At 45.1% G+C, this 17,411-nt stretch overlaps 1 protein-coding gene across 2 annotated transcripts in view; it reads left to right on the plus strand.

Annotated features, from left to right (window-relative positions):
• The window catches only part of lmx1bb (LIM homeobox transcription factor 1, beta b), a 45,485-nt gene that overhangs the window by 21,715 nt on the left and 6,359 nt on the right, over positions 1–17,411 (plus strand). For both annotated transcript variants that reach the window (XM_035640987.2, XM_035640986.2), the window contains one exon: positions 16,517–16,749. In XM_035640987.2, coding sequence (XP_035496880.2) covers positions 16,517–16,749 — 233 coding nt within the window. The remainder of the gene's footprint in view (positions 1–16,516; positions 16,750–17,411) is intronic.

Genomic DNA, 17,411 nt, shown 5'->3' on the forward strand with positions numbered 1-17,411 from the left:
CAGAGGAGCACGGACCTCTGCTACATCTTAATTATATGAGCGGAGAGGGGAGATGTTTGCAGTCCAGCCGTGTATGAAATTCATTGTCCTTATCAGCGGAGATGAGAAGGGGAGCGAGGACGAGGAGGATTCCTCTTCGAGCAGGAAATGTCATTTCTCTGTAATAGTTTATGATTCATCCCTCCACCTTTGACTAAGTAATGAGGGATGACAATTAGAGCGGGCCATGGGAGTAGGAATCAAAGGGCTGAGATTCCCCTTGGCAGAGTCAGGCCTGTCTGAGTGTGCTCTCTGCAAACTGGATCCAGATGTCGAGCTGCCATAGGCTGCTGCCGCCGCCGCTGCTGCCACAGCCGCAGCCACAGCCACACAACAGCCTCTTTCTGCCAGCCAGCAGCTAGCCAGCCAATCTCTCGGCCTCCATGCTTTCAAACATGACAGGAGATTCTCCGGGCGAGAGCCAGGGACAGAGGCCCCCCCGGTCCAAATAAAAGAACTCCAGCTCTCGGCCCTCACAGAGCCAAGGGCTGCAAAGTATCATTTCTTTGCATGCTGTGATTTATCTAACCCCTCGGTTTGCGTCTCTATCCCCTCTTTGTCTTACCCCGTCCTTCAGAGCTGTATGTGTCTCCCCCTTTCTACCGTGCATGTGGGCTGGCTGGTGGAGGCAAAGCCATGTTATGTGTGTAAATGGGCCTTTTAGTAAGTGTAATAAATTTGTCGATTGACATGAAATTGTTGCCAGAATTCCAACAGATATAAACCGGATTGATTTATTTGTGCTTTAATTATCATCCAACTTTCTTTTTTTTCTTCGAACATTGCAAAAGAAAAACCGCCCATAAATTCGATGTGTCTGTCGGTGGAGAGGGGGTGAGTGAAATCAAAGGGGGTCGGGGGTTGTCAGTCAGCGCGGCGGCTGGATCAATGGTCCGGTGTGGCAGAGAAAGGAGCAGCAGAGCGCCGTTGATATGTTTAACAAATTAGCCCTGATGACGGCAGGTGTGGTTGTGAGTGCGGCGGCTCCGGGGTCAGCTCGTCATATGGTGGCTAACAGACACGATATTGCTGCATGTCCTGATCTCTCCATTCCCTCACAATGGCATTAGGGGCACCCCAGGGAAATAAAGAGTCCCACTCCCCTGTCCCCAGTGCTCTTCAAATTAACTCCCCAGAAGGTTAAGCTCCCTGATTTATAATTATTCAAGCCCACCACCACCGCCGCCACCAGCCCTCTCCACGTCCACTTCCCAACCCCTCTCCTCTCTCTCTCTCTCTTTCTTTCTGGCACTCCTCCTGAGTGGCACTTGGCTTTTTTGTGGGAAAGCCCAGGAATTAGATTAGCTAAGCCTGACCTGAGAGCGCACAGCCACATGATGGGAGCGGGATTGGACTTGATCTCTGCCTGTCTAGCTGTCTCTCTATTCAATCTAGCTGTCTGTCTCTCATATGGCATGTTATTGCTTGTGAGCGTCCCTATGGATGAGACATTTTCAGCCGCAGCTATTCAGCAATTGCATATATGGCTCTCAAAGGAGCGGCAAGTGTCAAGAGTACATCTCGCTCGCATGGACATGATTTGAATGATGCGAGGTGCGATTGGCCTTCAGTTCTCCCTTTGTGGGCTTTGTGACAGTCACCGTGATGGTCTGCTCATTAAATAAGTGCAAACATCAAACAACACATTGGGACTGTAAAGCAGGCGATAGAGTGAGATTCTTTTCCCCTAGCTGAAACAACTGCAAAAAAACGGTCTCCTATACTCTTGCATGATCACATGAGGTTTCTTTGCTCCTAGAGTATTTTTTTTTTTTTTTAATATCTATGATCTTAAGAGGAATTTTGGCGGTCAAAAGCAATGCACTCAACTACTTTTAAAAGCAGCTTCATTTCAAATAAAATGCGCCATGATTATCCATGGTTTTTTCAGGAATTTGCGAAGTTCACTTAAACTCTGGATTTCAGTGGAAGGGGAATTTTCTGAATCAAGGACCTTAAATGTTTTAAAGAACTTTAACTTACTTTGGTGGTTTAATTGAGGCCTGCTGGTTTCACACCTGGAGTAGCAGTGCTGTTGAGGCCGTGTACAATCAACCGTTAATAGTTGTCACAGTTCTCAATCAGTGTAGATCTTCCGTGGAGGAGCCCATACGCCTCTGAAGTCAATTGGGTTCCTCCGGAGGCCCGGGGTAATGTAATGAGGGACCAATCCGACTCCTTTCTGTACAATCGCATAATTAATCTCCTGATTTTACCACTCACCATGTCATTACATATGCCTCTGTGTTTGGTGCATAATGGTGAAGTGTTCTGCGCTTCCCACATGCCTCTGTTTTAGAAATCGGTTACAAAGCCCATTCCTTTACAGCCTACAGAGGGTTTCGTACATCACAACGCTCCCTTTGGGCCCCATTAGGAGACAAAGAGAAGCACACACACACTTCTCAAGCAGGTACCCTAATAATATGTCGGCAATTTAGATAATGACTGGGAGTGAGATAAACCGAAGTGTGTATTACAGGTAATTGGATCTGCAGTGTGTTGGCTACCTAAGTATCTATGGGGATGTGGATTGTGTGCTTACGAGGGGCACGAGGAGATGGATTGTCAATGATAAGTATCGTAAGGTTTCCTAGAATATGCAGTTATAATGGCTGATTTGAGGTATTTCATCCTCCCACGGCCTCGGACATCATCAGAGCCTGAAGCTGGATCAGGGCTGGTTTCGGGCATCTGGATCTGGACTTTACATCACTTCTCCCCAGATTTTTTCCGGGCTCTCGTGAGCACGTCGGGTTAGTCGGAGGATGACAAATACAACACCCTGGGCTGTCACAATGATCAAGTTGGGCGGGTTTTTTTGTTGGGGTTTTTTCTCCAAGGCTACAAAAGTTGGAGCCATAATGAGAGTTGTCAAGGCTGTGAGGTGAAGCACAGAGTATAGCACATGGCGGGAGAAGGGTGTCTATGGGGACCTGGAGAGCTGGAGCTCCTTGGCCTTTAAAGAGATTACCTTGGCAGTGTAAGGAGCAGGTCTCTCCATAGGGTTTAGGGGGAGATAGGCCAACCAGCCCATTACCAATACTACAGAGGACCCTCACAAGCTTCATTAATAATCTGATGATGAATCACTACTTTAATTGGACCTTTATAGCTGTTGCCTAATCCCTAGTCCAACCCTCTCATCTCCTCATCTGGGGTGATAGTTTGTTTTTATTCCAACACAATAATAATTTTCTTTTTAATTGATTACATTTCTGTTGCTTATCTCATGAAGGATGGGTGAGATAACCAGGGATTGTGGCTAATGCGACGCCTCTTTATAGAAGCATTTCTTTCTTCCGCACCAGTTAATTTGCCGTCTTTGTTTAGATATGTCCATATGGTTCAAAGATCTGTCTGTTTTAAGACTACACACAGGGTCAGATTTTTCCCACTCTTAATTAGATGAGGGACGGTCTAATTAAATCAAATTCATTATCCTCAGCTCTAGAAATCAAGAGGCTCTATTGGAAATAAGGTTAGGCTCCCCCTCATCCATCATGGCCTAACTAACCAATTTACAGGCCAGCCTTTTGCATGAGGCATTATTACCTTGTCATAAACACTTACCTTTAAAATGCTCGAATCAAGCCGTGATATGCTAAGCTTTTATCACATTAGCTTGTGCTACTGTGTCAGCCTCTTTCTGCCTGAGATAAAGTAGGCTCCCAAATAATTATATTAACCACATAAGGCGGAGACGGCGCAAACGACTGCTATTTAAAGCTGGCTGATAATTCTGTATAATTAAGACATAGCACAGTTCCTCACACAGAAGAGGGATCGAGGGCTTCTCTGTGGTGAAACAATGAAAAACATAAACAAGCCGCACTGTATTTTTCTCAAGATAAGGAGACTCCACAGACTAAAAAGCATCACGTTTGCCTGCGAAAAATTCCACCTCAGTCATGTCCTCTGCTTTGGCTGCATGTAAACCATGATACCATTACACTTGGCCACACTTGGTCCTATTCTTGCAGCTGCGAGGCACTCTGCATCCATTGTTTTGGAATCACACAAAAAAAAAACTCAACTGATCTATCTGCGGTGACAAGCCATTCATTATATTTCTCGTCTTTCATATTGCCCATAAAAAATGATTAAAATTCCTTTATTTTAATAAACTGTTGAAGCAGTGTTTCGCCGTTTTAATCTTTGAATATTTACATCTGATTATCGCCGTTTTAGCATGTGAATAGTCTGGTAAAGATGTTGCGCTGCTCTTGCTTAAAATTTATAACAGTCCACCATAGGGCCACAAGCCCTTTAAATGCGGCGTGGTGCTGGAGCCATATTCTGAAACACATGAGGCCTGTCCGCCGATCTGTGTTGGAAAGTGAATTAGTAAGCTCCATTCTAAAGCCAGTGATAGCAATGGGCTGAGAGCAGTGATTTGTTGGCAGTGTATATTACAGCCCACGGTCAGGAGGGGAGGGATCAGAGAAGCCTGTGTGTGAGTGTGTGTGTGTGTGTGTGTGTGTGAGGGATAGGACAGGGGGCCTTATCACTCACTGTTTACTCACAGTAAATTGAGTTGAAATAATAGTCTTTCTCTGAGGCCAAACAATGGAGCAGGCTGCAGGCTGAGGGCCCAGGCTGGTGCAGAGCTGGCCTGCGCCACTTCAAAATGAAAGACTGAGCCCGGGGCCATGGGGAGGAGGCTCGGTGGGAGGGGGTTGGTGGCTTTATGTGGACGGCTACACCAGTCGCGGAGCAGACACCCCTCTGACAGACACCTGGGTAGGACAACGGGGAGAGAGGAGCGTGGAGTGATGGTGGTGGGGTGGGTGTTGGTGGGTGGAGTGATGAGGCCTTGGGGCTCTGTCATTAGGTTGGTGGTGGAAAGGAAGAAGACTGCCCCGAGGACAGAGGAGCGACAGGTCCCGGTGGGACAGACACCGCAACCTCTCGTTCCCCTGGGTCTGCACGGGGGACTGGTGGGACATGTCAGTCTGTTAGCCCCCACCCACCCCACTTCAACACGCTCACATAACCTCCAGCTATGGATGAGCTCCGGGAGTCTAACCTGCAGAGAGAGAGAGTGTGTGTGTGTGTGTGTGTGTGTGCGTGAGCAACAGAGAGGCTGAATGAAAGAGAGGCGTCGGGAGCATATCTACATAGTGCGCAAACCCTCCGATGCCATTGTTGCTGCGCGTGTGTGCTTCAGCTGCAATTCAGCTCTGCCTCTTTCCCCCTTCATTTATCATCCTGCGGCATGAAGTGCTGCAGCAGCATTATAGAAACAGCTGCTTTCTTCAGACAACCAGAGAGAAAGGGCTGCTCCCCAGCACACAAAAGATCCAAAGAGGGTGTAAAATTGGTGGGTGAATGCAAACCTTTTTCCGTGCTGAGAGGGCTGACCAAGGGTGTCACTGTGGCGGCAGACATTGTCATTGCAACTGAAGACAAATAAGGATCCATACCGGCCCAGTCATGTGTACAATGAGTGGCAGGGGCACCAGTGAGATTGGCCTTGTTCACAGCCAAATATGCATAACTACAGCTGCTGCCGCGTCACACTCTCTTGGGAATTCATATGCCGTTTAACCAGACCTTGTATGTATGAGTCACCCGAGTTCAGGCACCTGTATCTCTGCGTACTTTATGTCAATTTATGGAGTCGTGAGCTGAAGGAAAGAGAAAACAAGCCCTTCTCGGGGTCATAACGCAGTCACTAAAGGGCTGCGGTAAGACGACTGAGCTGACTGGAGGTGAGCGCCGCAGGGCCATGCAGATGCAATGTCGGTTGGTTTGTGGAGAGACGTGCCGCGCCATGCATCACCATTCTATTCTGTGCCTCAAAGGCTCCACGTGGAGAAAAGGGAATTTTGTCGAACCTGTTCCCATCCAGCTGGAGAGATGAGATTTTACACTCCACCAACCGCATGACAGTCAAATGTTCAGTTTGTGTGTGTCTCTGTGTGGGTGTGTGGGAAAGACAAGGGGAGAGGAGAGAGAACAATCAGAGAAGGCATCAGACAAACTCCGTTGCCAGACCTCCCGGGGCAAAATGCAAGCTTGAATACTTGAAGACGTGAACAAAATTGTTTCACAGTAACATTAGCTGCTACGATGGAGAGAGAATTTCCCTTTCAAGATTAAACACACAAACATGCACACACACAACGCAGGCTGCAGCAAGTCCAGACAATTCATTTATTGTTATTTTAGGGTTATTTGCACCTGGTGTGGAATGTATATCGTAGACAACAATAATGAAATCATCAACAAATATATTATGCACTGCAGTTTTTTTTTTTGTTGTTGTTGTTTTGTTCTACATATTTCAGAAAAAACGAAACAAGATATAATGAAATAGAAGTAGTGGAAGCTAAATTTGCTTCAATAGTCAAAAATTAAACTATTCATAATTAAAAAATATACTGTCGCATCTGTGAGTGTTGTGCTATTCTATGTTATATTTTTGAATCTTTAGCATTTTACGGTGCTTGGTCGAGGTGGAACTATGCTGTTGGGTCATTTAAACAATGCAATATGTGTCTTGTATTTCACATATTCAAAGTTAATATTAATTGTAGCTGTAGTGGAGTAAAAAGGAATTAAATGAAAAAAAAACCTATCAAGTAAAGTACAAATACCAAAATGACGTCTTTGTCCCATCATTTGTCTTTTAAAGCCAACACTGAGGGTAAAACACCATTTAAAAATATATATTTCAGATATGACAATTATTGGTTTTGCATCTGTGATTATGTGTAAATGTATGAATTTAAACCTTTTTTTTGCAAGAACCGAAACAAACTTTGAATAGACATATACTGTGTAATTGGGTGACTTGGGTAACGTGTGTGTCCTGGCAGACCTGAATGTTGCTCGCTTTATTTTACTAACATCTCAGTCTTCATTCCACTGCATCCAAAGTTCACTAGGAAACCTATGGTAGACAAAATGGCGAGCACTTGGCATTTTGGTGAACCCAGTGTGATTCCTCTCTAGAGATCTTCTTTTCTTTTTTTATCTGATATAAATGTATCACTTTTATGTTTGACTCCCTCAGCCAGCCACTCCTAAATCAAATAGGAAAGAATTAATAAATAAAATAATGATAGTTCAAAATGACCTTTCTGTCCCCCTCGACCCCCTTGGAATTTGTAGGTGGTCTCAATAATGTAGCTGATGGTCTTTAGTGAAACAGCAGGTTTTTGGTTTGCTCTGTGGTGTATGTGCGCCCCTCTGTCTGTTTGACACATTCCAACACTGCTCCCCTCTCCAAGGCTCCTAACTACCAGCCAGTCGCCATGGTTACAGCCATACATCCATGCCAGCCCTTCACACTCAAAGACATATTTGTTTGGCTAGTGTAGCTACATTCCCAACAAAAAAACACAGCTTTTTAGCATAACACCTGCTAATCTCGGGATTTAGCTCTTTGAAGAGGATTGCTGATCACAAATTCAAATATATTATTTGAATGCTAATCTGAATGTTAATCCCTGGCTCCCGGGTCTTAAAGCATCCTGTCTTTCAATAGCAATGTTTATTTTTTTTATTTGTTCTCCCTTTTTTCTCTTTTTTTTCTCTCTCACCCCAGCCCTTCCACCCCTTATTTAGATCTATAATCAATTCCCTCAAGCGTAATATAGGTGCAGTCAACTTTTAAAGGGTCAGCATCAATGACATGGATGCTCGTAGAGGCACGCATAACTATCTATATTATTATGTTATTATATATAATTGTTCTGATGAGACTTAACGTTTAATGGTTAAGGTAATCCGGGGGGGGGGGAGATTTCTTGCTATTGATCCTGCTGTAGTGACGTATCCTTCCACAGGCTTTCAGATTCCACCATCATCTGATTTCCAAGATTTAATCAAGATTGAAAAAATGTTTCAGTCGCAGAAAAATTTGGTTGAATATTGTGATTTTCCATTTGTCCTAAAAAAAATAGGACAATGCTATGCAATCGTATTCTTTTTGGCACCATTCTCCTTATATTTCTTCTCTGTTTTCCTCTCCGTTTCTTTACTGTTTTCCTAGATGTTATCTGCACCGCCATGTGTCTGTGTGGCTGAATGTTAGCAACGACAGTACGGGAGACGAGTGGGTGGCTGATCCGGGTGTTTCAGTTTGGATAAATAAATGCAAAGAAGAAAAAAAAAAAGGCTAAGATAATGAAATACAGACTAGACCAAAACATATACATCCTTATAAAAACTGCTCCTGCTTATTGACACATCCGAGTAGTTAACATGGCGTACATTACTTTATAATTGCGTGCTGTAGCTATGTCCTCATCTCTGGCTGCCGTTCTTCCGATGATATCCGCTTCTATGGCGCTGACTTTCGCCTTGGTTAAGACACAGAGACAGACAATCGAGGGCAGCAGGATCACAAACACATGAATGCGGATCTTGTGAACAACGTCTAATTCCTGGTTCCGTCACATTCGCTCCCTCCAAACTAATTTTGGGCTTAGACGGAATCTCTGTTAAGTAAACAGGGCCCCCCTCGTGCAACCTGCCTCATCACAATGATCTCCAGATCATCTCTGCCCATTAAAACCCAGGCAAACACTTTACTTCACACCAATATGCTAAAGATTGGAGGAAGAGTAGAAGGGGGAAAACACACAAGTGCCTTTTTTCTCCAGTCTTTCCCAGATTGTCTCTCTTTCTCCTTTTCTATCTATTAATCCAGTATCTCTCAGGCCTGGTAAACTCCTCAAGATGGACATTGCTTGGTTCAGGGTGGAAAGGGGTCAAGCTCCATTGGCCTCTGCACAGAGCTGTGGAATTTTTCATTAGTGCACAGCTGGGTCACAAGTGGCTCCAAAGCCGTCTTAATATTGTGTAGGCCCACAGATTAGGAGCGGAGAAAAGAAGCCAAAGCATGATGCTCTCCGCCAGACCCTGTCTTTGCATATTTGCAGACTTGTGCTTTAGAACACCTCATATTACTGTTTGTTTTATTTCTTAGACCCAGAACCTCTGGGTCAATAGTAATTATAAAGCCCTCCAATCCAAATGTTGTTTTTTAACCATCCCAGCGCTGAATCTGTAAGATGAGTGCATTTATTTTCTCACAACAAAGAAAGTAAAGTATCTGAGCATTGGGCAAAGCCTCCCCTACCTTTTCACGTCATGATTCAAACCTAGTCTTTTAGAACCAGAAATTGTAATTTGACTGGACACCAGTGATCTGGGGTATTTTTCTTTTTTCTCCAAGATCCTGCATCAAAAAAAAAAGAAAAGAACAAATATAGAAAATGAATCTGTGTATCTGTGGGTTGTTATCGGCAGCCATAGCTCAGTAGCATGTGATCGCCATTACACTTATTGGAGCCATCACTCTCTCTGCTTTCCCAGCTCTTTCAGAAGCGGCAGTCACTCGCGGTGGCTCATCGAGTGCGGGCCAAGCCCTTTAATAGTGAGCTCTGCTCCAACTCACACAGATTAGCAAGGAAAGGGGGGGGGACAAACAGACCCGTAGAATTATTAAGATATATAAAAATGGATATATAAAATGGGTGCGCATGATTTCAATGGGAGCAGTTCAGGGCTTGGTTCTTTGCTCTTTTTTTTTTCCTTTTTTTTTACGGGGGACGCCGTTGTAAACATGTCCCATCTCCAGCAGTGATTGTCCTATCAAGCAGCTTACTGGAGCAACGGAGGGCCGAGAAAAGCACGTTTTAAGAGCCTTCGAAACCTCCGAATTTATTTGTTCAGGGATCAACCCTGCTCTGAGAGCAGGGAAAAAATATGCACGGGAAAAAAAGCCCAAATGGAAGAAAAAAAAGAAAAAAGGGGGCTACATATTTACAATCATAATTTCCTCACCCATGTTATTGCACAGCGTATGCAACCGTATTGTTTGTTCGGCGCTCCAAAAACTGAGCCTAACTGCGATGTTGCACTCGTTTTACATACTCAGGAACACCAGCTGTCCAAACAGCATCATGTGTGCCTGCCTGCTTACTCTTGTATTTAGATGTGTACTTAGCCTCCTCTGCTGCCCAATACACTGTCCTTTTCACTCCATGAGCTTTGTTCTACCTGTGTGGCTGGGGAGGATTATTTCCACGCTGTTTTCCCAGTGACTCATTAGCAGCTACATGCGAGGGAGGAGAAGTGGCCGGTCGCTCGATGCTGCAAGATGTTTCTCGGCATGCCGCTGTTGCTTTTAGAGCTTTGTACGAACATGCGGCATTGACTGTATTGAGCATAATGTGTTTTTTTTTTTTCCATATTCAACCCCCTGCATAAAAACACTGACCGCGAACAAAAAACATTTGCTCTAATGTAGATTAGTCAAATTGTTTTTAATGGTTCATGCATATCGTTTGCATGATTTTAGACTCTTGCTGTCAGTTGGAATTCAGCACATTGGTTTTAAAGTGTATTTGAAGTGTTGCGCAATTTGTGAAACGCACGGCCCCTGGAATGAGATCATTTGAATAATGACTTAAGGGTTAGGATTTCTTTGTGCAGCTGTGAGGTATGGCGTTATGTACAGATATGCCTGGGATGCCTGTCTGGCCGGGGACTCGTCTGAGGAGCTGCTGCGCATTCCAGCACATAGGAGCTCATGCTGCCGTAGAAATGAAGTGGCCATATTTATTTTCACAATTGCAGACATGCGCGACAGATGATCCTGGAAACACTTTGCTGCAGACTAACTGTAACCAGCATCTTTTTACACATTCACTATGGCGCTGCTCAGCAGCTATTACTAAGTGTGTTCCCTCTGAGATGTAGGGCAGGTGCATATGCACACACCAACCCACGGAACACGTCCCCGCCATTATCTTCGCCATGCCAAGTGCAATCAGCTCGTCTCGCTCCTCCCCTGTGAGCTCGCGGGCAAGCCGGCGCTGTGGCTCAGTGCGGGGAGCAGGCAGAACCCTGTGGCCAGAGCTGTGTGATGAAGAAGGCACCTTTGGGCCATTAGTGGTGTACACATCTCCCGTTAATGTGTTTTACTTTTACCTGCTGGGAGTTTAATTAAAAAACAAAGAGCCTCAATTTAAAGGCCATTATTATGCTAATGTAGTAAGCACGAGATGGTGATTAAGCAGCTTTTAGAGCTGACTGGAGCTGGCCCTTGGGATCAGAAGGATGGCACTTTTTATTTGGCTTCATTACTCTCTATGAATCTATGCTCAAAGAGAAATGCTGATACTATGAAACAAGGTCAGCTATTGAGATCACTTATGGAGGCAGTGTTATCACTACCACTGTTTTGCACTTTACTACTCACGCAGACAGAAAGTTTCTTTTAACCTCCTTTCCATAGAGGAAGTGGGAACGAGGGCGCGCCTTAGCTGGATTTATTTAAACATGCAAAACCATTGTGTTGAAGTACAATTTTTTTAATTTTTTTCTGTGGAGTCTACTTTTAATATCAGCCCCTCTGCACGCAATCAAACACTGGTAGTAGCTGAATCCAGGTTGCCATTTTTAGGCCAGTGTGGTCAACACATAGCCTCTAAAGGACAACGGGACCGTACATAACAAAGTCATTTTCGTGATGTTGAGACTAAGTTGAAAGGGTTTGCCAAACATCTGGGCATCGAATGTTTTCCCCTTGGACCGAAGCTCTTGATACTGTTGCTAAGGGCCAGTCTTCACATACTGAGGCGTGTTGAGAAGTGGCTGCTCCACAGTTCGGCGACCTCTGCTGCCTCTTTTGTATTTTCTGTTTGTTGTCATTCCAAACAATGCACCTGAAAAATGAGCAATTCATTAAATACAGGAATTTCATTCAACATATAGGTATACATAATAACTTTAAAACAATTATGTGACACGTGTACAAAATTTGCCCATGAGTTCCATGAGAAGATCGTATTAGGTCCAGATAAATATTAGGCTTCAGCCAGCAGCCAGTCCGCACCTGAAATTCTAACAAATTTACACGTTACAGCTTGAATGTTTAATCTGTACAAAAACCAAATTGTAAAATCAACAAGTTGATGTTTTATAAGTGGTTACGTGCCAGAATACTTTTGGTCACTTTAAAAGTGCTGGTAGGAGAGAGCCAAGCTTGCCGCTTCCATATTTCCAGTCTTGATGCTAGGCTAAGCTAAGTCAACCAACTGCACTTGTATTTACAGACAGTTGTGAGAGAAATATTGAACTATTTGTTTGAATGTTGTTCCATATCTGTCTCCTGTCTCTATGCTGAGGTATATTTAGTCAATCTTCTCCCTGATTTGTCAGAGGAAAGTGCGTTTTTCCCCAATGTCCAAAAATGTCCTTAAAATCACACATCTGGTCCAAAAGCGAAAAAAAAAAACCTTACGGTGTCCGGTTTGATCCCAGATGTAGCTTGTGTCCGAGATGTAGCCAGTTCAAAGAAAAAAAAGGAAAAATTGGAAAAATTGAGCGTGCGCATTTGACCGACTGCCCCACATGCCCTTCATCCTGACCCGGAGGTCCCTGTCTGACCTGCCTCCCAGGCCTCATCTCTCACCTCTGCAATGATTGGCATGTTCACAGGTTTCCTGCCCAAACACGAGGGCCCATCTTCAAAGTAATAGCTTACAGCTGGTGCCTGGATAATCCTCATCCCCTCCGTCTTTGAAGGGATGCGGTGACATAATAGCCCGGGCTATTCTTCCCTAAATTGTTATGGTATTTCTCCGAGTGTTGTCCAATTGAGAAAAGGGGAGTAGGTGCGAGACCGCTGCACGCGCTGCTAAATGTAGCATGATTATCAGGAGGCATAAGCAGCTCTATACTCTTTCTCCCCCTTCCCCCTGTCTCTCTTATTCCTCTGGGTTTCTTTTATCCCACCCAGTCCTCCTGATGCTTATCACTGCAGCAGAAGCATTAAATGTAATGTCTGCAGAAGGGAAATCATTGGCAACATGTGGTGAGAGCTTAAGATGTTGTCACACTTTAAGTTGCCTATAATCTGTTCAAAGGGAGAGTGCATAGTTCCCCAAAGTGCCTGGAAAAAGGAGGGGAAGAAGAAGAGCAGCAGAGAGGGCGAAGTCTCTCAGCGGCACTTGGCCCCGGCTGAAGTGTTCATCAGACAAATAACTGTCGGTCTCTGTTGGCCTTTGTCTTCCTCGTAGTGTTCTGGGTTGTTGTTTTTTTTTCTTCCTCTTGCATTTGCTAAAAACACAGCCTTGTAGCGTTACAAGCCTCAACCGTGTCATAATCCGTCTCGGGGAGGGAGAGACAACCATAGATAACGTAAGAAAGGACAGACAGGGGATTACAGGTATGTGGACACAGGATTAAAACGCGGGACGTAATGATTCCTGTGGGAGAGAGCGATGTGCTGAGACGGGCTCTTTTTTTTTTCCATTTTATGAGTCCAGTCGTGGGGAGGCCTGGGTAAATATTGACAGTTCCCTCTGCTCGAGATGCGGCCATTGATCCACACAGGAGGGTCTCATCACTTGATCTGTGCGCTCAGGTGTGGGAGGAGGGAAAAGTGAGAGCCGGGACATGGGTCGTCATGCTGGTGGTCCTCTTTGTTGTGTCTTTATAAACGGGCTATAGCTCAAAGGTGCTGATCAGCCTGCCTCTGCGACACTGGGGGTCATGTTACCCAAGCAGCCGAACGTCCACAAAGTGGATTTTCGGTGTATACAGGTCTTAGTGTGACGGGTCACTGGGATCAAGTAGAGGCATGAAAGTAGTAAACGATCACCTACAATCACTTTGAGTCTTATTCCAGTCACACCGACAGCTTCCTTGATATCTTTAATATCCCAGTGGAGCGCTACAGAAAGCTGCGAAGTCTCCTTTTCCGGCTAATGCCATCAGCAGCCCCAGTCGATCTGTTTTCCTATATATAAAATCGTCATTTACATCTTTCCCTCTGTCTCCTGTTGGCATGCGGGCCCACTGGCCCGGTCCCCAAACCACTAATCAGGTAATGTCGGGGAGGCTGAATGGCGTGCCTCCCCCTGGTCAACCTTCACTGCTCACACAGTGGTGTTGTTTTAAAGAGCATTCTTTAGGCGCTGAACTTGGAAAGGTATTAAAGTGGGATTAGGCTCCTCCACAATCCACTGCTTGTGTCATTCAGGGAGTTTGTGTTCTCCTCTCCCCACTGCCACCTCCCCACTCCTTCTCTGTTTGATTGTGGCGAGCCGCAGGAGTGGGACTGACTGCGCCTTTCAAAGGAGAGGGGTAGGGTTAAATCCCTAGTCCACTGCTCCCTGCTAATTCTCCTTGTTCCTTAGAGAGGGATTTACTTCTGCTGCCAGCTTCTCAAAGGCCTTCTCTGCCCATCCGAAAAGTCGCCGTTGCCTTCCTGTGGAGGTGTGGTTGCCATAGAAGGGGCGTCATGCATGGCTATTCCATCTGAACCCCGCTGAGAATGGGGACCGGGGACTGAAAACAGGCAGAAAGTCCGGATTAGACCGGGGGACAAAGCAGGACAGGAAGATTCCAGAAGGGACGAATAGGAATTACAGCAGCAAAAATAATGCAAAGTGACAGAGAGGGGAAATAGAAAAATAATGGCTTACAAGATTAGACTCGGAGAGGAGAAAGAAGAAAGGAAAGAGGGCTGAAAGAGAATGTTTTCATCTAGATGAGAAGGTTTAAAAGAGCGGTCGTAGGTGAATGCAGAGTCCTGGACATATCAAAACCGCACTAACAAGTAATTTCCTCAACTTTTTTTTTTTGCTTCCTTTCTTCGCCTAAGCCTGGCGATCATTAGCTAAACATTAGAGTTAGAGCTGGGAACTTGTCTTGACAGATTCATCACCTCTTTTCGCCAATCCCTGCATGTAACATGCTAATCCTTCCGAAAACGAGTAACAAGTTCCTGAATTTTCAGTTTATCTTTGCAGAAATTACTGATGTGAGACTTTTTTTCTCCTAAATGTCTTGTTGTTATGGTTGCGCTCGTCTTTTGTTTTTCAGTGAACAAACTTGGAGGTTTGCTTAGAGGATATATCCAGGCTGGCAGGTCACTTAAAAGAGAACCCTGCTTGTTTGAGCAACATGCCAAAAATTTCTTTTAGAAGAGATTATCCTTCAGGTTTTTCCATAGCTGAATAATAATCGTCTTAACTTATTGTAATAAATGAAAGATTAAAGGACTTTATGAACCCCCCGCGAGTGCTAATTCTGATATCCCTGTTGTTTTGCTGCTTCACGATGGTTAAACAGAAGATAAGATGCTTTAGCTGCCGAGTTCGGATCCAGATACAGGCTGTGGTTTTCATTACAAAGAATGAAATTAGTAAAATAACTTGTCAATTCTTTGAGACGTAATTTAAATAAGATAAAACTCAGCTTTTGCTGATGCAGCTCTGATGGGCAGTATCACAGTAATTATTTTTAGGAAGCAGTACAGACAACAAAAACCACAGTGTCTTGTTTCCCGCAGGCATACAGCTGCGCATACACATGCACTCACATGTGTGAATGTGCACACGCCGCCGTATCACTACTCAATCAGCACCTATAACAGCATTACCATAACAAAACCTTCCTTTGGTTTCCCTCCTCTCATATTTACACATTATATTCATCACTATCGCTCATCCCCGTCCCCAACCGGCAGATGATGTCAAATGCTCCCCGCGCTGCCTCCCTGCCCTGCACAATGAAATAGATGTTCACCACAAATAGATAGGCGGTTGCCAGCTGTCTTCCAGACCAGGGCAAACAAAGAGGCCGCTAATAAATCCAGCTTCAGGGCTGGACAAGATCAACCACACTCCCTGCCTTCTTGCTCCATTTAATGTGGCTTCTTCTGAACGGCGAAGGATGAATTAAATGCCTCTCAGTCTCCAATAAAACAATGCAAACATCTTCCTGAAAGGATATAAAAGAAGATGGAGGTGTTGTCTAGGAAATGGTGATAGAGGAAGTGTTGCACCGCGGAGGCATGATATTAGACAGTAAAATGAGATATGAACTAGATTAGAGGGCAGCCCAGTAGTCAGCAATGAATCATGCTCTCTGATATGGTATCTGATGCATTTAGAGTCTCGTGGATGGGAAAGAAATGTGCAAATTGCCAGGAGAGGTTTGATTGGGCCGAGAAGGGTTCGGTGGTCGCTGCATTAGAACATGATCCAGCCCCTTTTCTTTTTTCTCTTTTTTTTCCGGGGGCCCTCAGACTTTTTAACAGATGAGCTGCAGCCAAAGGAGTCACCTCCTTGGCTGGCCACAGGATCAGTCGGCCAACTTGACTCTTAATCAAAACCCCTCCATGATCGGCTAGAGTAAAGCTTTAGTGTGACTAAATAAAGCCGCACACCTCTCCAATAGAAAAGCGATCGCGTTTAACTCTGACTGAACAGCAACCACTGGGGCGACGAGTGACAATTACAAGATAAAAAATACAGTTCAACACAAGATGAGGAGAACAATTACTCAGGAATTTGAGTTCCACAATTTCCCTAAGAGGAGCTAACGTTAGCCAGCATAAGATAATGGTCCCCATTTATTTTTTCTTATATAAGATAATAAATGCTATGTCATCTCATCAGCACACCTACAACCGTCTGTTTTTTCTTTTCTCCTCACCCTGCAGGTTGTTTGCGACTAAGTGCAGCGGCTGCTTGGAGAAAATCGCCCCCACCGAGTTTGTGATGCGCGCCCTGGAGTGCGTCTACCACCTCAACTGCTTCTGCTGCTGCGTGTGCGACCGCCAGCTGCGGAAGGGCGACGAGTTTGTCCTGAAGGAGGGTCAGCTGCTGTGCAAGATCGACTATGAGAGGGAGAAGGACTTGCTCAGCTCGGTCAGCCCCGATGACTCAGACTCAGGTGAGTCCCCCTCTGCACCCTCTCGCACCGGAGTGAGAGCAGCACCGCGGTGCTGTGATCGCGTGGCACCAGGGTGTTGTATTCTGTATGCTCTGCTCCGTCACTGTGGTAGCCAACATACACATCCTCCTCGGCGCTGAAGAACTGTGTTCTCAATCATGAGCGGGGCTGCAACTGCTGAATTCGTTTGTCCTTAAACCCCTTGCCAGGCATCTGAGATTTTTCAGAGATCCTGCTTGCGGCCCGGGCAGTGAAAACTTCTAACACAGCTCCATCTGCAGCTTTTCAATGGCTGATTTTGTAGCATTCCCAGTCAAGCGGGGAGCGTAGGTTTATGATACAGTAGGAAGTGGAAACAGGACGAGGCCAAGCCGCCCCGTATTAATGGCTTTCCATGCGTGGGCAGGATCTGGTTCTGGAAAGAATTAAATCACTGTATCATGGTGAGTGACAGAGGGATTTGGGGCCTTTCTCCAGAAAACCCTGCGCCTCCACTCTTATCAGCTCTAGTGTTCCTCGCCTATAGCCTCCACACACAATGAGGCTTCTCGCCAAGCCTCACTGTTCACTACCATCTGGCTCACATTTAGACACGCACAAAAGCGGGGAATTTGTCAAATACATCTGTGCCTGTGTCAACTTTTGTCAACTTGTGGGAATAT

Source organism: Scophthalmus maximus, chromosome 19 (genome assembly GCF_022379125.1).
Source record: "Scophthalmus maximus strain ysfricsl-2021 chromosome 19, ASM2237912v1, whole genome shotgun sequence".
NCBI classification, from domain to species: Eukaryota; Metazoa; Chordata; class Actinopteri; order Pleuronectiformes; family Scophthalmidae; genus Scophthalmus; species Scophthalmus maximus.